The sequence below is a fragment of the Corythoichthys intestinalis genome, chromosome 7, assembly GCF_030265065.1.
Source record: "Corythoichthys intestinalis isolate RoL2023-P3 chromosome 7, ASM3026506v1, whole genome shotgun sequence".
Classification (NCBI taxonomy): Eukaryota; Metazoa; Chordata; class Actinopteri; order Syngnathiformes; family Syngnathidae; genus Corythoichthys; species Corythoichthys intestinalis.
The window spans coordinates 11,369,868-11,392,148 of NC_080401.1; the positions used below are offsets into that span (position 1 = coordinate 11,369,868).

The window sequence follows — 22,281 nt, forward strand, 5'->3', positions numbered from 1 at the left end:
ATTCTCGGTGGACAGGGAGTATTTTTTATTTATTCATTTAATTTCAGGCAGTTACATTCATCTTCACGAATTCAGTTCTTTACTTTCAAGAAACACAGAAAAAAAGAAACAAAACAAAACAAAAAAAGAAACAAAACAAAAAATGCCTGAAAGGGAGTGGGACGAGGAAAACTTATTAAATCCCACCCCGAGTTCTCAATTATCATCAAAATAAATAAACTATTTTCCTGCAACCTGTTTTTTTTTTTTTTTTTAGTTACATAGTATACATCCTTCTACGACACATGTAACGGGAGGGGAGAACCCTCAATGCAGATTCCCTCAGTCAGCAATAAAGAAAACAAAGAACAACAAAACAAAAATATGTATATGTATACATATATATATATATCATCTATATTTATATATATATAAGTGTGTGTGTAATTATATACGCATACACACACACTTATATGCGTATATCCATACCAATATGTTAAGAAGACTTCCACAAACACATATACGGTATACATTTAAGACCATCCCTGAATATATTTTGACCAAATGAATTGTTTATAGTGCAACTTAAATATTTGAATATTTTTACACTTCAACCTGTCCATGTTATATAATGATATTATTGGTGCATGCTGTCAGTTGTACTTTCAGTTGACCCACATAATTCAAGCCACCTCCTTATTAAAATGTGTGCCATGATCCCAGTATTTGACATAATATAAAACACGTAGCTTACTCACCTCACAATGGTCCCACAGTTGTCGGACTTGTTTAAGCCATTATCAGCGGTGAACGGGAACTTTTTGAAACCCAAAAAGGCTCACACACCTCTCCCTGGTGCAGCAGCAAAAGCCTGCAGCACACTGGGCTGGCATGATACGAAAGATAAACGAAATAATCCGCAAAATCAACTGAATCCACAGTCGTTCTGCATGCTGTTATGTTGGCTGCATACTGAATATGTTTATTCCGCTGACGTCACATTCGCATTCTTCGTAAATCCAGGAAGACTCTCATTTTCATGGTGCGGGATTCAAAAAATTGAATAGATATATCGATCACTTCCACACACATTCAAGCAGCCCATGTCATTCAGGGGCATAAAATCCCGTGTGAAATATGAAATATGTCAGAGGCACTTAAAGGATGTAATTAATTTTTCATTTTGTCCCATTTGGTCTTCCATAAATCAAGACCACCAAATTTATTTTTGCAAGATTTTTTTCCTTATCACTGCTGTGCATCGTCAATATGTTTAGGTACTTAGTGACAAATGATACGATTATTGTTCACTTGTTTATTGTGCTTGATGTGACAATCATATCACATAAATAGAGTACAGTACCTGTATATGCTTTAGGAATAGATCCTCTTTCACTATGGTGATAACTGGAACATTAAATATCTTTTCAGATGGCACATGGTGTAAAATGTTCTGGCTTAGACTACCTTATTTAGTGTAAAACTTGATGGAATAATTGCGTTGTTCAGCTCCCTAATTGCATGTGTTGGGCAAAAAATGCACACAAAAAATCTGCATGAGAAGTTCAGTGCACTGGTGGAATCAAAGTGGTGTAGGGCAAAGGTCGTACGGGACAAAGTACCCGTTAAACACACAAACCACGAACATAAGTGGAAATGTGCCCTAAAACAAAAACTGAAGGGTTTTTAAAAAGAAAAATTATTAGTCTCTCTACAGCCCATAACTTAAATACTACAACGAATTAATGAGCAAGAATGTTTGTGATACATGTAAATACTTTTCTGAAGTCACTGATGACAGCACTGTGAGTGTCTCATCAACTGTGTCTCTCTGATTTTGACTGAACAGGTCAAACAATCAAACAAACATTTACTCTCCTTGTCACAGGATATGTGTGTGTGGGTGTGCTTGTGTATTCTGTCTGCCCTCCTGGCCTGTGTGTTGATCACTGAGTCATCATCCTTCTCAGCTCCTACATTTTCAGGAAAGCTTCATTCTGTTATCCATTCCAGGGTCGAGTCAAATCGGATCAACAGCACCCCTCCGTAAACCTCCTTGAACTGTAAGAGCAACTCATTGTTTCATTGCCGCAATTTTATTGAGCATCTTACATGGATTATGACAGATGTTAGTCTTTATCTCCTTCAGAGTGGTGAAGAACCAGCACGATGAGGAGTGGAGTGGGTCTGTGTATGATGGTCTTGCTGGGCTTCGTTTTTAGCCAGGTAAGACTATTTTAGTGTCTTCCAGCAGAGCAACTCACCTAAAAACTCAATTACCCTAAAAGGAAATTTCCAATTTTTAAGTACTAATAAAAAATGACAAACTATTAGGTGTGACAGTAAATCGAAAAGCTTAAGATTACCGATTTGCTCCCACCAAGAATCGATATGTCTTTTTAAAAAGGTGTAACTGTTTAAAAATAAAAGGAACCAACACGTTTGCATCCAAAATCTTCCATTTGGAAGTGTCTCGTTAGCTAACTGGCTGCCATTGACGGCGCTAGACATCAAATTCATTTTGACTGGATTGGAAGTCTAGCGCCGACAATAGCACTGACACCAGAGCATTCGCAGCCAGTCTTTTGTGGGCATTTACAGGTCACTTCCTGTTGATTTTAAGGCATTTACAGGTTACTTCCTGTTGATTTTGAGTCACTTCCTATTTATTTGGGGACATTCTTGAGTCACTTCATTTTCAGTAACCAAAAATCAATAGAAAATGACCCGTAAATGCCCCAAAAGTAAAAGGAAGTAACGGAAAATCAACAGGAAATGACATGAAATGCCCCAAAATGAACTCTTTGCCTGACATTACCTGCCACTAACGGCCATAGACATCCAATCCCAGGGGTGTCACTAGGTTTTGAGAACAGGGGGGCTTAGCCCCCAGGAATTACAGTGGTATGAAAAAGTATCTGAACCTTTTGGAATTTCTCACATTTCTGCATGAAATCACCATCAAATTTGATCTGATCTTTCTCAAAATCACACAGATGAAAATACAGTGTATGCTTTAACTAAAACCACCCAAACATTTATAGGTTTTCATATTTTAATAAGGATAGCATACAAACAATGACAGAATGGACATCCCAGGAATCTGACTGAACTACAGCCGTTTCGGAGAGAAGAATGGGCCAAGATTAGTCCTTATCCATGTGCCAGACTGATCTGCAGCTACAGGAAGCGTCTGGTTGAAGTTATTGCTGCCAAAAATATTAAATGTGATGGTTCACTTAACTATTTTTCAGCTTTATGTCATTATTTGCATACTATCCTCATTAAAATATGAAAACCAATAAATGTTTGGGTGGTTTTAGTTAAAGCAGAGACTGTTTTTCATCTTTGTGATTTTGACAAAGATCAGATCACATTTGATGGCGATTTTATGCAGAAATGTGAGAAATTCCAAAAGGTTCAGTTACTTTTTCATACCCCTGTATATATAATCATCTTCTTGGCTTTGTCCACTTCCTAATCATTACTCTCCTACTCACCTTTCCAGTCGAAGTCTCTACCTTGTCATCGTCTTTGCTCCTCTGCTCTGACTCCTACTGGTCAATAAAGGTGGTGGAGTGATTATTATTAGGTTATTATTATGACTATGCACTGATGATAATCGTACATGAATGAGCTCAGCTGAGAAACACAGCTGATGCTCCAGAAGGAAGTCACCCCAAAGAGTATCGCACTTGTATCGCAAATTGTATTGTATTGTGAGGTACCCAGAGGTTCCCACCCCTACAATCTATTGACTTTGTGGTTTTCTTTCTTAGGCTCAAATCATATTTGAGTAACAGGAAAAATGGTACTCTGAATTTAAAAAAAAAAAAAAAAAAAAAAAAAAGGCTTATAAAATATCAATGAGGATCCATTAGGTGATTAGGTTTTTTTTTGGTGCAAATCTGCAACTGCCCTCTTGTCTGTTTCCTTTTACATTAATAATGTTATTGTTGTTCTTCCCAGCATACCTTTCTTTGAAAATTGTTTTTACTCTGTCAATATTGTCCTTTTCAGGATGCCCAACCAGGAGTTCACATCTTTTGCGATGACCCGTCTGTTGAGACGGCGGTGACAAGTGCGTTACACTTTTTCAACGACAAGTTGAGCACGACCTACAAGCTGGCCCTCTTTCAGATATTGAAAGCCACCAAGGTAAGGAAAGTAATTTACGGAAGCGTATTGCTGTCATTCATTAAAAGAATAAAAAAAGTCCAGTACCACGTTTTTACATGATAGTTATCACGTTCTAAGTTATCATGTTTTTACACTATCATGTTTTTACACGATAGTTATCACATTTTACATGATAGTTATCACATTTTTACAAGATACCTACCATGGTTTTACATGATAGTGTTGTTAATAACCGCGCTGGTGTATAACGGCGTTACTAATGGCGTTATTTTTTCAGTAGTGAGTAATTTAATTAATTATTTTTCTCATCTTTGCAACGCCGTTACCGTAACTGAGGATGTAAAGGTGTGTGTTATTATGCGTTACTACGTTGGTTCAATGACGCGAGAAAAGTCTGAGAGACACGGAGAGAGAAGAGCGGGAGTGGGAAGGAGTGAAAGGAGTTGTGACGCCATTGCAAATGCAATGCTAGGCTAGGTGGCTCCATTAATACCTGACTGTCATCGACAGCCTACAAACTACACCCACATGATGCTACGCTAGACATCACTTCTATATAGAACTAGATGCGAAATGACAGACTCTACAGCATAAGCAAATGTATAGAGAAGGTAGACTCACTGGTGTTAGTAAACAGCCGCCATCTTAAAGCAGTAGACTTCTCAGGAAGACTATGTTGTAGAGAACCTTCCTAGCGAACCTACAGTATTTAACTGTAGATCTAAAATACTCCAAAATCAGCAAAATCTTGACTTGAATCTATCTTTAAATGATGAAACAGTTTTAAAACTTTCACATGTCAAAAGTAGACAGAAGGTAATAATGCAATAACGGGGGCAATTTTAACAACTTTAACAGTTAATTCACAACATTAAATGACTTACAAACATAGCAAAGGTTACTATCTAGTTATCACAATATCCACAATATCCTTGTGTCTAGTTAAGTTTAGGTTAAAGAATTGGGCTAGTTATCACATTTATACATAATAACTATCATGTTTTTTCATGATGGTTGTCACTTTTTCCACGATAACTATAATGCTTTTCATGGTACTTATCACATTTTTACATATCACGTTTATATATGACAATTATTATGTTTTTACATGATAGTTGTCACTCTTTCCATAATAACGATCACATTTTTACATAGCTGTCATGTTTTTACATGTTACATGTTTTTAAATGATAGTTATCACGTTTCTACGTAATAATTATCATATAAAATCATGATAACTACCATGTGAAAATGTGATAATTGATAGTTATCACATTTTTATGTGCTAATTATCACATTTTTACTAGGGCTGTCAAACGATTAAAAATTTGAATCAAGTTAATTACAGCTTAAAAATTAATTAATCGTAATTAATCGCAATTCAAACCATCTATAAAATATGCCATATTTTTCTGTAAATTGTTGTTGGAATGGAAAGATAAGACACAAGACGGATATATACATTCAACATACGGTACGTAAGTACTGTATTTGTTTATTATAACAATAAATCAACAAGATGGCATTAACATTATTAACATTCTCTTAAAGCGATCCATGAATAGAAAGACTAGTAGTTCTTAAAAGATAAATGTTAGTACAAGTTATCGAAATTATATCTTAAAACCCCTCTTAATATTTTCGTTTCGATAACGTTTTTAAAATTTTCAATCAAAAAATAAACTAGTAGCTCGCCATTGTTGATGTCAATAATTACACCATGCTCACTCATTGTGCTTAAACCCATAAAATCATTTGGACCCAAGCGCCAGAAGAGGGCGCCAAAAACCAAAAAACAAGTAACAAGCGGACATTACACACCTGTCATTTTAATCTGTTTGAGCGGGGCATGTGCGTTAATTGCGTCAGATATTTTAACGTGATTAATTTAAAAAATTAATTAATGCCCGTTAACGTAATAATTTTGACAGCCCTAATTTTTACATGACAGTTATCACGTTTTTACATGATAGTTATCACTTTTTACATGATAGTTATATTTTTACATGAACGTTATCACAGTTTTTACATAATTATCACGTTTTTACAAGATAGTTATGATTTTTTTTTTTTTTTTTTATGATAATATCATGTTTTTTACATGATCATGTAAAATGTGACACTGGACTTGATTTGGTTGCAGCAATTTACTTCCATAGTAACTAGTGCATCTTGACCTTTTTTTTTTTTTTTTATTGGAAATGTAGTATCTCCTTTTATTATATCAATAAGTCACACTCCTTCCAAAACTTTTTCCAGGCATATTAAAATGGACATATACAGTTGTGTTCAAAATAATTCAACCTCCATTGCCGTATAGTGTTGTAGCAGGTCTGACATTTATTGATCTCATTCTTGAACAGATCAAAGTAACATAATTGTAATATAGACAAATGCACTTGTCAATCTTACACATTTTAATCTGATTATGAATAAGATAAAAAATAATAAATGAATAGATGTTTGTGTGGTTGAATAATTTTTAACAGAGCTATTTGTAGGATGGCTATTATTGCTAACCTACCTAGATTGTGTATATATAGGATATACAGTATAAATAGGATGTAAACATGGTAAAAGTCATAAATATTTTTTAAAATCATTGAAATAACTGAATAGAATTGGATTCAAATAGAAATACAATTTTAATAGCAGGTACTCAAAATTTGTGACTGCTACAAATTGTTATTGCACGACTGGAAGTTATCTCTGCTGTACAGTTGCTCCTTTCATATAGGGAAGTTTATAGAGGTTCCTCTTTTACTTTAAAGAACTTCCAAGTGTTATTTGTGCTAGATAAATACATGAATAAAACCGAGAATATTTTTTAAGCCTAAACAGCTAAACAATGTGTGTTTGTGTGTATGTTTTCTCAGTCAGAGAACGGCTCCGAGTCTTTCTACTCACTGCAGTTTTCCAGCAGGATAAGTGACTGTCTGGTCGGAAGTCCCAAACCCTGGACAGACTGCAATTATCACCCTCATGGGCGTAAAGTAATCAATTATTAGGTTTTGTCTCTCCGTTGAATGAATTTGACACTTGAATTGCAAAAACTCTTGTTGTAGTATGGATTGTGTCAGTGTCAGTACAGTGGTATGAAAAAGTATCTGAACCGTCTGGAATTTCTCACATTTCTGCATAAAATCACCATCAAATGTGATCCGATCTTTGTCAAAATCACACAGATGTAAAAACAGTGTCTGCTTTAACTAAAACCACCCAAACATTTATAGGTTTTCATATTTTAATGAGGATAGTGCGCAAACAATGACAGAAGGAGGAAAAATAAGTAAGTGAACTATCACATTTAATATTTTGTGTCCCCCCCTTTGGTAGCAATAACTTCAACCAGACGCTTCCTGTAGCTGCAGATGAGTCTGGCACATCGATCAGGACTAATCTCGGCCCATTCTTCTCTATAAAACTGCCGTGGTTCAGTCAGATTCCTGGGATGTCTGGAATGAATCACTATCTTTAGTTCATGCCACAGCATCTCTATGGGGTTCAAGTCTGGACTTTGACTTGGCCACTTCAGAACGTGTATTTTGTTCTTCTGAAACCATTCTGAAGTTGATTTACTTCTGTGTTTTGGATCATTGTATTGTTACAGCATCCATCCTCTTTTTAGCTTCAACTGTCTGACAGATCGGCCTCCGGTTTTCCTGCAAAACATCCTGATAAACTTTTGAATTCATTCTTCCATTAATAATTGCAAGTTGTCCAGGCCCTGAGGCACCGAAACAGCCCCAAATCATGATGCTCCCTCCACCATGCTTCACGGTGGGGATGAGGTGTTGATGTTGGTGAGCTGTTCGATTTTTCCTCCACACATGACGTTATGTGTTACCCCCAAACAGTTCAACTTTGGTTCCATCAGTCCACAAAATATTTTGCCAAAACTTCTGTTCAGTGTCCTAGTGCCTTTTTGCAAACAGTAAATGAGCAACAATGTTTTTGGGACAGCAGTGGCTTCCTCTGTGGAGTCCTCCCATGAACACCATTCTTGGCAATTGTTCTACATATAGTTGATGTGTTCACAGAGATATTGGACTGTGCCAGTGATTTCTGTAAGTCTTTAGCAGACACTGTAGGGTTCTTTTTTACCTCTCTTAGTATTCTGCGCTGAAATCTTGGCGAACATTCAGACTTTTAAAGATGGTTTTGTATCCTTTCCCAGCTTTATACAAATCAACAGTCCTTGATCGTAGGTCTTCCGACAGCTCTTTTGACCGAGCCATGATGCATATCAGACAATGCTTCTCAACAAGATAATTCTTACCAGGTGTCTGTTTTATAGTGGGTGGGGCAGCTTTAAACCACTCATCACTGATAGGGCACACACCTGACTTAAATTGTTTGGTAAAAATTGGTTTCAATTGCTCTTCAAGTCTCCCTAGGCAGAGGGTTCACTTATTTTTCCTCCCTCTGTCATTGTTTGCATGCTATCCTCAATAAATTATGAAAACCTATAAATGTTTGGGTGGTTTTAGTTAAAGCAGACACTGTTTTTTCATCTGCGTGATTTTGACAAAGATCAGATCACATTTAATGGTGATTTTATGCAAAGATGTGAGAAATTCCAAAAGGTTTAGATGCTCTTTCATACCACTGTATACCCTTTTAACTGTATTTGGGATTGACAAACTCTTTTTAAGAAAATGTGTTTCTTATAGGTGCCGATCTCATGTATTGCCACGGTTATCGTAAAAGACGCCGTAACAGACACTAAACATGTGGACTGTCCATTTGGTGAGTTGCTAAATTCATATTTGAATTTAATCCTGAATTTAAAAAAAACATTCACACTGATTAAGGGCAGTGGGATTTGAACAAAGTCACTTTGTAGTCTTTTTTAATGTTTGATGTTGAGTAACCCTTTCAGGGACAGCGGTCACTACAGTGGACAACTAGTCAAGAGTTTTCATTAGCTTAACTTTAATGCCAGCACAGGTCCCAGAGTATGTGTTGTGGTAGTAAAAGTAAAAGAGGGAAGTATAGACGTCCAATCCATGTCAACTGGGAGGGTATAAAATGAATTGGCTATTGCCGTCAATGGCAGCCAAAAAGTTGAGTGAGGTGTAAGAGATTTATACAACAACAACAAAAATACACACGAGCCATCCAGATTTAAATTTGTCAATATTCTTTTCTTTTTTTTCCCAATTCATTACAATTTGTATTAGTTTATTTTTTTGAAGTTTTATTTTTAATTTCATTTAGAATAATTTATATTTTTCTTACTAAGGTTTTTTTATTTGTATTTTTTAAATTCGTTTTTATTTGTTACCATTTGAATAATTGATTGTCCCCCAAAATGCATCTTTTAATTAATTCATTCATTTTATTTAAAATTATATACAGTATCGGTGCATCTTTACTTGTGTGTACCAGGACTAAAATTATGTGCACTTGCAGTAGTTGTACTAAAAGTAGGTGCACTTATAGTAGTTGCTTGCGTCTACTACCTGTAATACAAGCGCATGTATGTGCGTGTATTTTTCCAACTAGTCTTTGTACTTACCTGTACTACAAGTATACCAACCAGTACAGCAAAGCTACCCATGCAATTTCTCCAGTGGTATTTCCTAGTTTCTGATTGAAATGCTACATTGGCATGAAATGGGAGCATGATGGTCCATTACAAAGCAATTATCTGGCAGCCCAAAGGGGAAAGAATGGGTTATTGTGCACTCCAATGTATTTGATCCTGGTGGCAGTACAATTTTCTGCCACCAATCTTACATACTGCTCTGTAAGTCACTTATGGTGGTGAAAAAAAATCCAAAGGGAATGCAAAACACATTTTTGGTGTTACTTTTTTTTTTTTCCCCCAGATGACCATATTGTGCCCGAAAGAGCTTCCTGTCTGGGCTGTCCGATGGTGATTGATGAAAACTCAGAGGACCTTAAAGTTCCTCTATCAGTCTCCATCTCAAAGTACAACTCGATCTCAAACTCGACACACCTGTTTAATCTTAACAATATTGGACACGCAACAAGACAGGTAAAGGCTATTGACTTGATTTGATATTTGTACAATAATGAAGGGCTCCTGTTTTCCTAACTGGTTTTCCAGGTGGTGGCTGGGTTCCGGTTCAAATTGAGATTTGACATGAGGAAGACCATCTGTGCCAAGGCTGAACACGCCGAACTCAGTGACCTGTGTGTGCACAATGATGAAGAAATGGTAAACATGAGGATGAAACATGTTAGTCAGTACTGTTGGTGTTGTTTTCAAGTTTATCCCTGTTGTATGTCTGTGCAGGAGTTCATTAGCTGTAATTCCACAGTGGATGTAGCACCGTGGAGACTTGTGCCTCCTCAGGCCAACATCGAGTGTGAAGATGGTCCTCTGCCTCCTCAGGTAGGTCCTCAGTGATGAAAACAATCACGGCACGGGAAGTGGGGTGCTGAGAGTGCTGCAGCACCCCTGTTATTGGGAAGAAAAAAAAAAGTGTTTTTTTAGATTTTGGTTTTGTTTGTTAAAAAGAAATAAATAAAACGTATTGGGGAAAAAAAACACATTTAAATTTGGGGATTAAATATGTATGTTGAAAATGTTTTTATTTACTGGTTCACGATGAATAAGGTTGTATTGGAACGGAAAAGTAAACTGTTGACAGAGAAAGCGTTAACATGGTACAAAAACGAATGAGTATTTTTTTCTTTACAAGAGCAGCGACAGTTTTGTTTCAGTTCGAGGTCGAAAATGAAGATGATTGTCATTCGTTTTCTTCAAATACTCAAATGCATGCATTGCAGCCATATTATTATTGTTTGTTGTTGCTGTTGAACTGCCGCAGTGCAGAGCGCTGTTGGATATTCGTGTGCAATTTATTGTTGTGTTGTGAAAACGGGGTGATGAACTGAGTCTTATTGGCCCTTTTAGTTTTCAATTGTGTTCGTATGTCATTGCGCCGTCTAGCTGCGGGGATTTGCGTTATAATACACTGGAACTGTTATCTACAGTATAAAATCCAACACACACTGTTGGTGAAATAGAACGCTGTCTTTGAAGTAGCCTAGTAGTACTGTAATATGTAAACTATCCAGCATACACGTGTGCAGTGATCCCTCGTTTTTCACGGATAATGGGGGCCAAAACCCACCACGATAAGTGAAAAACCGCGAAGTAACGCCCCCCCAAAAAATGTTTATTTTTTTGTGTGTGTCTGTTCAATGTATTTATTCAGATTTAGCATTGGAAAGACATACATATAAGACATGTTTTTTCAGTTTTTTTTCCCAAAGTATAATTTAAAAAATATATATATATCTATAGATAGATAGATAGATAGATAGATAGATAGATAGATAGATAGATAGATAGATAGATTTTTTTTTTTTTAATCTGCGATGGACTGAAGGAGAGGTTTGAAGCGCGAAGTAGCAAGGGATCACTGTACTGCCATTTTGCACACCTCGTATGGATAAAATGCCCGAGCATGACAAATTTGGAACAAAACCACTGTTTTTGGATCGGAAAAACTAAAAAAAGATAGTCAGCAACCCCTGCTGTGAGTGACTTCAAGTGCTCCTGAGTACCCCTTAAGATGCCATTTTTCTTTTGTCCCACACACAAAATGACCAATTAATAAACAGTGCTTATAATATATTATACAATAATATCATACATATAATAGTAAATAATATATATAATTACTAACTGTTACAATGTTTTTTTCATTTCATTATAGGGGTATTACTTGTTTAATTTCTCTATTTTAACTGTGGGAACATTTGTTTTAATAAGCGTATTTCAAAAATTAACTATTATTTGTCGAACATGTCCCACAGCAACACAAGTCTGTTGCTATTAACATTTTTATCTTGGCAAAAGAAGATGAAAGCAGTAAATCACATAGGATAGACTTGTCATCATTAGACAGTTTTCCAAATTTATGGTTAGAGTAGTACTTTTCAAATAGTGTGGCGCAGAGCGGTGCCATGGGTGGAGCGTGTGACCTCGGGGAACATACTTTTTTGCCGTACCAGAATAAAGTGTAATTGCACATCCACTCAGTGGGTTGCAGTGGCGCTCTCATTTTCAGAGTGTGCACAGTATTTTTGAACCAAAGAAGAGGCAACAGCAAAGAGCACTGGAGATATGAAGAGCTGAGACGAGGATATATGACAAAGTGTATTTAGCATTTGGCTTTGTCTTCTAATACAGTCTAAACTGAGAAAAGACGAGTCTGTTTACTGTATTTAAAAATGTTTGCAGTGGACCGTCGGAAGCCAAATCAATTAAGAAGTCACACAAGCCCCGTGGCGGCTCCTCGGCATTCTCCTGCCTCCGCCTTACCCTCTCTTCTCTGACTGGGTAGCCGCCCTGTGCTCCGTCGCGGGTCGCTGGCTGGGCGCCGATGTATCAGCTGGGTGTTGCCTCTCTGGCGGGGGACCCTGCCCTTCCCTGGGCTTGGTGGGCCGCTGGGGGTACCGTGGCATGCCGGTCGGGGGGCTGCAGCTGTAGCTCGTGGGCCGGGTGGGTGGATGGGGGTGGGCGTAGGGTTGGTGGTGTGTCCCCTCTTGCCATCTCTGAAGGCCGGTTGATGGATGCGCGGGTGGCCCGGGGGACCACCTTGGATCCCGGGGGGACGATGGCTCCTTTGCTGGGCTGCGTGAGGAGGGATGGGCTGCACTTAACACCCGCGTGTCGTCTCCGCTCGTCTGCGTGGCTGTCACGCGCCTGGTGGGGCTCGCGTGAGGCTGGATGTAATAGGGCGCACGCGGGTGGGAGGTCACGGTGCCGGGATTGGCAATGGGGCGGCGTAGGGTCGGTCGCCAACGGGCTTACACTCACAAGGGATTCACACCATTACTGGGTTCTAGATCACAGAGCTGATTTGTGTACACTCTACCCCTTTCAATCACTTAGCTTATACCCCCAACCCCCATCCCCCTCTTTCCCTGGTCAACAGGCCCCCCACATGGTGTCAACCGGAAATACATCTAGCTGACATAGCACCAACATATTAGTAGTTGGTGTAGACGTTCAATGTATTTCTTGTTGTAGTTTGAGTTTCTTTTCTTTCTTCTCTTGTGTTTCTTTTCTTCTGTTCCCCCATAACCCCTTCCTGTTCGCAAAAAAGAAAAAAACAAAAAAAGTCACACAAGACATAAGATCAATCACATGGATAAGCCGCTTGATTTTTTTTTTTCAGCTAAAACATGCCGAATATTGCCATTAATCATCACGCGCTGTCAGTGTTACATCAGTTAACTAGCGACCACTGTTAGCATCATACAGTGTATCACAAAAGTGAGTACATCCCTTCCATTTCTGCAGATATTCAAGTATATCTTTTCATAGGACAACACTGACAAAAGGACACTTTGACACTTTTGTTGCCAGGGGTTTAGATATTAATGGCTATATTTTGAGTTATTTTGAGGGGGAAATAAATTAACTCTATTATATAAGCTGCACACAGACTACTTTTCATTGTGTCAAAGGGTCATTTTGTCAGTGTTATCCCATGAAAAGATATACTAGTACTCAAATATCTGCAGAAATGCAAGGGGTGTACTCACTTTTGTGATACACTGTATATGGTGCATACCAAGTTGCTTAATGCAAAATAACACCACACTATAGCAAAGGAGCTGATAGTGCCTGCATTAAGAATAAAAAAATATACCTATATCTATCTATACTGTATATACATATATATATATATATATATATATATATATATATATGTGTGTGTGTGTATATGTATGTATATATATATATATATATATATATATATATATATATATATATATATATATATATATATATATATATATATATATATGTGTGTGTGTGTGTATATGTATATATATATATACTGGACTGTCTCAGAAAATTAGAATACACAATATTCTAATTTTTTGAGACAGTCCTGTGTATATATACAGGACTGTCTCAGGAAATTAGAATACACAATATTCTAATTTCCTGAGACAGTCAGGAAATTAGAATATTGTGTATTCTAATTTTCTGAGACAGTCCAGTATATATATATATATATATATATATATATATATATACACGTATATATATATATATATATATATATATATATATATATATACACGTATATAATAAATGTATCTTGAGTGTATTTTTTGTTTGAATGTGACTTTTAATTCAGGCAAATTAATGTGCTTTAAGTCTATTCTGTTATAGACAAAACAAGTTTGTAACTACTGTAAATAAAGTTATACTATATTCTAAGTTGATCCATATAACTTTTTCTTTTAATATAAAAATGACACAATCACAGAGGTGTACTTATAATAATAATAATAATTTTAGATACAAATGATACTATTTACAATGGCAGCAGGGAGTTGGTGGGGTGGTGGCAAACGTTTACATCTTCCTGGGGGGCGTAACAGAAAATAATTGAGAATCGCTAGGTCAAAGCGGTGGTTTAAAAAAGTATCTGAACCTTTTGGAATTTCTCACATTTCTACATGAAATCACCATCATAAGTGAGCTGATCTTTGTCAAAATCACACAGATATAAAAACAGTGTGGCTTTATTTATATGTTTTCATATTTTAATGAGGTTAGTATGCAAACAATGACAGATGGGGGAAAATAAGTAAGTGAACCGTCTGCCTAAGGAGACTTAAGGACCAATTGAAACCATTTTTTACCAATCACTGATGAGTGGTTTAAAGCTGCCCTGCCGACTTTAAAACACACACCTGATAAGAATTGTCTCGATGAGAAGAATTGTCCGATATGCATCATGGCTCAGTCAAAAGAGCTGTCTGAATCTCGGAAAGGATACAAAACCATCTCTTAAAGTCTGGATGTTCATCAATCGACAGTCAGAGAAGTTGTCGACAAATGGAGAGAGTTTGGCACTGTTGCTTCTCTCCCAAGGAGTGACCGTCCACCAAAGATGACGTCAAGAGTTCAGCGCAGAATACTAAGTGAGGTAAAAAGGAACCCTAGAGTGTCTGCTAAAGACTTACAGAAATCACTGGAACAGGCCAATATCTCTGTACACACATCAACTATATGTAAATTTCTGGCCAAGAATGGTGTTCGTGGGAGGACCCCACGGAGGAAACCACTGCTGTCTAAACAAAAAAACATTTTTGCTCATTTAATGTTCACAAAAAGGCACTTGGACACTCTACAGATGTTTTGGCAAAATATTTTGTGGAATGATGAAACCAAAGTTGAATTGTTTGGGAGTAACACACAATGTCATGTGTGTGGGAAAAATGGAACAGCCCACATCCCTCATCCCTACCATGAAGCAGGGTGGAGGGAGCATCATGATTTGGGGCTGTTTGCTACCTCAGGCCCTGGACAACTTGCAATCATTAATGGAAGAATAAATTCAGAAGTTTATCAGGATATTTTGCAGGAAAACCTGAGGCCGTCTGTCAGGCAGTTGAAGCGAAAAAGAGGATGGATGCTGCAACAAGAGAATGATCCAAAACACAGAAGTAAATGAACTTCAGAATGCTTTCAGAAGAACCAATTACACGCTCTGGAGTGGCCAAGTCAAAGTCCAGACTTGAACCCCATTGAGATGCTGTGGCATGACCTAAAGACAGCGATTCATGCAAGACCCAGGAATCTGACTGAACTACAGCAGTTTTGCGGAGAACAATGGGCCAAGATTAGTCCTGATAGATTGTGCCAGACTGATCTGCTGCCACAGGAAGCGTCTGGTTGAAGTTAGTGCTGCCAAAGAGGGGGCCACAAAATATTAAATATGATTGTTCTCTTACTTATTTTTCCTCCTTCCGTCATTGTTTGCATACTATCCTCATTAAATCTTGAAAACCTAGAAATTTTTGGGTGGTTTTTGTTAAAGCAGACACTGTTTTTTCATCTGTGTGATTGTGACAAAGATCAGACCACATATGATAGTGATTTATGCAGAAATGTGAGAAATTCCAAAAGGTTCAGATACTTTTTCATACCACTGTATTTCTAATATTCTTATAATGTATTTAACCTTGATTAAATATCTCACCCAACCTCATGCAACCCTGTCATGATTATGATTGGACTAAGACATTTTTATTTACTTACATGAGTTAAAAAGCATGCCTTTTACATGTGTTAAAAGCTACAAATAATACAGATTAGCAACTGTGTTTATGTAAACTGGTGAATATCAAATAAATCATGTAATAATAAACTTCACCATTGATCTGTGAGGTTTTGATAGTTCGTTACCTATTAATGATGAAGCAGAAAGCCAGATATGTTTCACAAATTTTGACCTTTCCGCAGGTGTTTGGACACGCGCCAGTTCCAAGACGACTGCCTCCCGGCTGGACTCCCTTCAGGGCTGAGATTCATCCAGCCAGCTCATTGTTATTAAAAGGCAAAGAGGAGTCATCCGAAGAGGACACGACAGCCACACCTCCCATTACTGCGAATGACAGCCCCTTCCATTGTCCGTCCAAGCCCTGGAAGAAATTCCACCCTGCCCATCCTGTTGCTTCCACACTGGATGGCATTCCACCAGCCCCCACAAACAGGCCTCTCCGTGATGAAGACCTTCTGGCATGAACGCTTCATCCAGAAAACACAGATCATGCTTTGTAATCTAATTCATCTGCTCATATTGGACGGGTTTGAAGAAATATCCTAGTGTCGCAAAGATGTTAAAACAAACTAAAACCAAAAAACAATTGGACATTTTTAAGTTTATGTCACTCTATTGAATATGATAAAAAATTGTATTTAATAAATCTGAACACAAGTTAGAATTGTGGCTGTGTGTCACTGTAATGCAGAGAGGGGAAATATTTCCAATGAGCTAAGATAGAAATTAATTTTGTTTGACCTGTCTTTCTGGGCTGTCGGTGTTTCATTATTTTATCAATTACCAGTATACGTTTGTTTTACTCAAAATGTGTCTTGAAAACGTATCAATCACCCCCCCCCCCCCCCCCCCCCCCAAAGGTTTATCTCAAAGTGGTGGCACTGCAGAATAAAATAAAAGGCATTCCTGTCAATTTAATCTTGCATATATTTTATTTAGAAGCCTGTTGAGCTAACACCGATGATCTGCGCTTTGTGCAAAACACAGAAAGTCTGGTAAATGTTTAACAAATGTATTTGTACATCTTCACAGAACACGCAGATGGGGAGTCAGTCCAGGTACAAACTTTTACCCTGTGACCAGGCGGCCAAACAGAAACACAATATACCATTAAAAATAAAAAGGTCAGTGAGAAGATGAAACTGCCAAGTATTCCGAAAGTATGCAAAATTAAGGCATTCCTTTATAAATATACATACTGTATTGTATGTATAACTACTTTGCAAGGACACTACATATTTTCATCCAGTTCATACTGATAGGCTGAGAAAAATAATACACTGGCCCAATGTACATCATTCATAGTATAGGCTAAGGTTTTGTATTTTTGTCAGAACGCCAAAATATGGAAATGTAAAGTATTTAAAATAAGCAACAATACATATACACTGTATACAGTATACCGTGTGTGTTGGGGGTTACGGGGTCCCTGGGTTACGACGTACCTGACTTATGTGATTTCGACATTACGTCAGAGCCTCGTCCGCCATTTTGTCTCCAGTCGTTTTTTTACAATTTTTTTTTTTATATATTAGTTGGGTAAGTGTCTCGTCCGTCAGCATTGATGGTAAGTACAGTATATTATTTGTCATTTAATTTTGTTATTTATGGTTTAAATGGTTGATCTTTATTGCTATGCATATCTGGTATTTCATTACACTACAGTATATGTGCGGTTGTGGCGAGTTAGGAAAGGAGTCGTAGGCGGAGTATCAAACAAAGGCGCTAAAACGCGTTGTTTATTTAACATTTGTCCAGCAACAAATATTAGCCGTATAACTGTGACATGCAAGCCGCGGGAGAACACTCTACTTCCGGCTGTTCCCTCAACAAAATAAGTCCACCCGGAAACCACGCAACGCACCAACATAAGTTCCGCCGGTGAATTCTGTTAACACTCGCTACATATGCCCCCCCAGAATTCACCCATAGACAAAATCCGACCGACGGGGAGGAATGATACGCCGACCCCTACGAGAACAAGAAAAAGGGGCAGAGGAAGGCAAGGAACCCGAGACCGAACAGTCCCCACGAATGTCAAAAGAGGACGCAGCAGGGCGGGACCCTGGCAGACGGCCACGTCGAGGGGCCCGGCCCAACTCCACCGGACCGGCCACGTCCACATGCGCAGGCTTAACTCTGTCCACGGACACAGACTCCGGTCTGCCGCCCACGTCCACGACCAACGTCTTGTCATCAAAACGAAGCACCCGAAACGGCCCGTCGTACGGAGGGCGCAAGGGACCACGATGGGCGTCGTGGCGAACGAAGACAAACTTGGCCAAGCGCAGACTGGACGGCATGTGAGAAACAGGAGAACCATGCTGGGACGTGGGAACGGGGGCGAACAACCTGGCAGCGTCCTGCAACGAAGAGCGCAGTTTGGCAGGAGACCAGGGAACAGTAGGCTCAGGGATGAACTCCCCCGGCACCTTCAGCACCTGGCCATAAACGAGCTCAGCAGAAGAGCATTGCAGATCCTCCTTGGGGGCCGTCTTAAGCCACAGCATGACCCAGGGAAGCTTGTCGACCCAATTACAGTCAGTCAAAGCCGCGCGCAAAGCGGCCTTCATCGAGCGGTGAAACCTCTCGCACAGCCCGTTAGCTTGTGGGTGGTACGCCGTCGTACGGTGTAGTTTGACCCCAAGGCCAGTGGCAACAGAGTTCCAGAGCTCCGAGGTGAACTGGGAACCCCTATCAGAAGAGAGGTCAGCAGGGGGGCCAAAACGAGCAACCCACGTACTAACGAACGCCCAGGCCACTTCGGACGATGACGTGGAAACTAGGGGCACTGCTTCAGGCCAGCGAGTCGTCCTATCCACCATCGTCAGGAGGTAGCAGAATCCCTGCGACGGGGGCAGCGGACCCACCAGGTCGATGTTTACGTGGTCGAATTTCCTCAGCGGAACGACAAAAGGCGCCAACGGGGCCTTGGTGTGTCGGTGCACCTTAGCACGTTGACAGGCCACACAAGAGTCGACCCAAACGCGCACGTCCTTCTTCAACCCCCTCCACACAAACTTCTGAGCCACCAACCACACAGAAGCCTTCCTGCCGGGGTGCGAGAGGCCGTGGACAGCGTCAAAAACGGCCCGGCGCCAGCCAAGCGGGACCAAAGGTCTCGGCCAGCCCATAGAGGTGTCACACCACAGTCTGGTGCCGGAGTCACGGACCGCAACCTCCTCCAGATGCAGGCCGTTGTCAGAGTCTCTGAGGAGCTGAGTGTCACGATCGGAGGCCTGATCCGCTCCCATGCCAGCGAAATCCAGTCCCAGCTGCACAGTGTTGACGGCGGCCCTGGAGAGACAGTCAGCCACCACATTTGATTTACCTGCGATGTGGCGAATGTCCGTAGTGAACTCTGAGATGAATGACAGCTGGCGTTGCTGGCGGGCGGACCAGGGTTCGGCGACCTTAGACAAGGAGAACGTGAGCGGCTTGTGGTCGACGAAAACCGTGAAGGCACGCCCTTCCAGGAGGAACCGAAAATGGCGGATTGCTAACCAAACAGCTAACAGCTCCCTGTCGAACGTGTTGTACTTGCATTCCCTGGGGACGAGCTGCCGGCTGAAAAAGGCGAGAGGTTGCCACTCGCCGCCGACCTGCTGCTCCAAAACGGCGCCAACGGCAAAGTCGGATGCGTCGGTAGTGAGGGCAAACGGAGCCCCAGGGCATGGATGAACCAGCATGGCCGCCCGGCACAGAGCTGCCTTCGTGTCTTCAAAGGCTGCAATTACCTCAGACGACCAGTCGACTGCGTGGTCAGGGGCCACATTTTTGAGGGCCGCATACAAAGGGTGCATGATGTGGGCAGCACGGCGGATGAATCTGTGGTAGAAGGTCACCATCCTGAGGAACTCTCTGAGACCACGGGCAGTACGGGGTCGAGGGAATGCGGAAACAGCCTCCACCTTCGACAAAAGGGGGGCGGCGCCGTCCTTGGTGATGAGGTGACCAAGGAACTGGATCGAAGGCACACCAAAAACGCATTTAGATGGGTTAATGATCAGGCCGTGATGGCTGAGGCGCGTGAAGAGCTCGCGCAGGTGCAGCAGGTGCTCCGCCTCGGAGGAGCTGGCGACGAGGACGTCGTCCAAATATACAAACGCGAAAGCTAAGTTTCTGAGCACCGAGTCCATCAGCCGTTGGAACGACTGGGCAGCATTTTTCAGGCCGAACGGCATCCTGAGGAACTCGAACAGTCCGAAAGGAGTAATCACTGCAGTCTTAGGAACATCCGCAGGTAGCACAGGGACTTGATGGTAGCCCCGCACAAGGTCCACTTTGGAAAAAAACACTTTACCAGCTAGGTGAGCAGAGAAATCCTGAATGTGTGGGACTGGGTAGCGGTCAGGTGTGGTTGCGTCATTGAGGCGCCTATAGTCCCCGCACGGACGCCAGCCGCCGTCAGGTTTCGGGACCATGTGGAGTGGTGAGGCCCAGGGGCTGTCCGAACGGCGAATGATGCCGAGACGTTCCATGTTGTCAAATTCAGATTTGGCGGCCGCCAACCTATCTGGGTTGAGACGTCGGGCCCTTGCGTGGATGGGGGGCCCATTGGTCTCGATATGGTGCTCAACCCTGTGCTTGGTCGTGGAGGCCGAAAAGGTGGGTTTCGTCAAGCCGGGGAACTCACGGAGGAGCTGTTGATAAACGTCCTCAGAAAGTGAGCTTCTGAGACCCTTAAATGTCCCCACATCGCGAACACATGCGAATGAGGAAAAATTCAAAGCGTCCACCAGGCGGCCATTTTTAACGTCGACGAGCAATCCATGAGCACACAGGAAATCAGCACCAAGAAGGGGAAAGGAGATGTCAGCAGTCACAAAGTCCCACGAGAATCGTTGACCCCCAAAACATAACTCCACGGACTTGGTGCCGTACGTCCGGATGGGGGCGCCGTTGGCAGAAGACAAGGGTGGGCCGCACACCCCGCCGGCGTCGTCGTCCGCAGAGGCCGGCAAGACACTCCTCTGGGCGCCGGTGTCACAAAGGAATTTGCGTCCCGAGAGGGCGTCTTGGATGAACAGCAGCCTACTACTCGCGCCTGCACTCACGGCCGCAACTGAGCGCAGGCACTGGGGTTTTCCGACACGTAAGTGCAAGGGGAGTGGCACTTCTTAGCTCTCGGACCAAAACGTGCATGGAAGTAACACCAACCCGCTCTTGACCGGCCGTCAGCGGCAGCACGCACACTAGTAGATGGAGGTAAGGCAGCTGGTGTGGAGAAGGTGCGAGTCGGGGCCAACACCTCATGAGCGAAACGATGTGTGGCTAGGAAGAACCGGTCAGCCTCCTCCGCCAGAGCCCGAGGCTCGGTAATAGGTGTATTAGCGAGAGCTGTTTGGACGTGCGGCGGCAAATGACGAAGGAACAGCTCAATGAAAAGGAAGTTTGGTTCTTCCGAACCAAGCAGGTTAAGCATCCTCTCCATGAGCTCGGATGGCTTACTGTCCCCAAGGCCCGGAATAGTGAGGAGGCGCCGAGCACGTTCGGACCGTGACAGCTCAAAAATCTTGAGCAGGTATGTCTTGAGGCCAGCATATTTATCCAGTTCAGGCGGGGAAGTGATAAAACTCACAGCTCTGGCGGCAGTAGAACTACTAAGTGCAGACACAACGTGGTAATAACGCGTGGCGTCGTCAGTAATTCCGCAGAGGGCGAACTGAGCCTCTGCTTGAGCGAACCATGTGGCCGCGGCCGACTCCCAAAACTCCGGTAGCTTCAGAATGGAAGCGTTCGCCATGTTGTTAAAGTCAATGAAAAGTTCAGCCTCGGAAACTTCGGCGAGACGAGCGTCGGGGTCACCACTGTGGCAAGTTAGGAAAGGAGTCGCAGGCGGAGTATCAAACAAAGGCGCTAAAACGCGTTGTTTATTTAACATTTGTCCAGCAACAAATATTAGCCGTATAACTGTGACATGCAAGCCGCGGGAGAACACTCTACTTCCGGCTGTTCCCTCAACAAAATAAGTCCACCCGGAAACCACGCAACGCACCAACATAAGTTCCGCCGGTGAATTCTGTTAACACTCGCTACATAGTTCACTTTCCTTTGTTGCACTCGGACTTGTTTGACGTCACGCCAC

General features: G+C 41.2%; 1 protein-coding gene across 2 annotated transcripts; it reads left to right on the plus strand.

The window, feature by feature from the left end:
- Positions 1–1,908: 1,908 nt before the first annotated feature.
- On the plus strand, positions 1,909–16,857 carry kng1 (kininogen 1). Of its 2 annotated transcripts, none has more exons than XM_057842242.1 (9): positions 1,909–2,042; positions 2,129–2,205; positions 4,000–4,137; positions 6,996–7,112; positions 8,793–8,868; positions 9,954–10,123; positions 10,196–10,306; positions 10,385–10,483; positions 16,376–16,857. In XM_057842242.1, exons 2-9 carry the CDS (start codon positions 2,149–2,151, stop codon positions 16,655–16,657), a joined length of 1,050 nt encoding a protein of 349 aa, XP_057698225.1. In that variant the 5' UTR covers positions 1,909–2,042; positions 2,129–2,148; the 3' UTR covers positions 16,658–16,857. The 2 variants fall into 2 exon arrangements, with proteins under 2 accessions (XP_057698225.1, XP_057698226.1); XM_057842243.1 differs by having other exon boundaries at positions 1,972–2,042; positions 2,113–2,205.
- Positions 16,858–22,281: the final 5,424 nt, after the last annotated feature.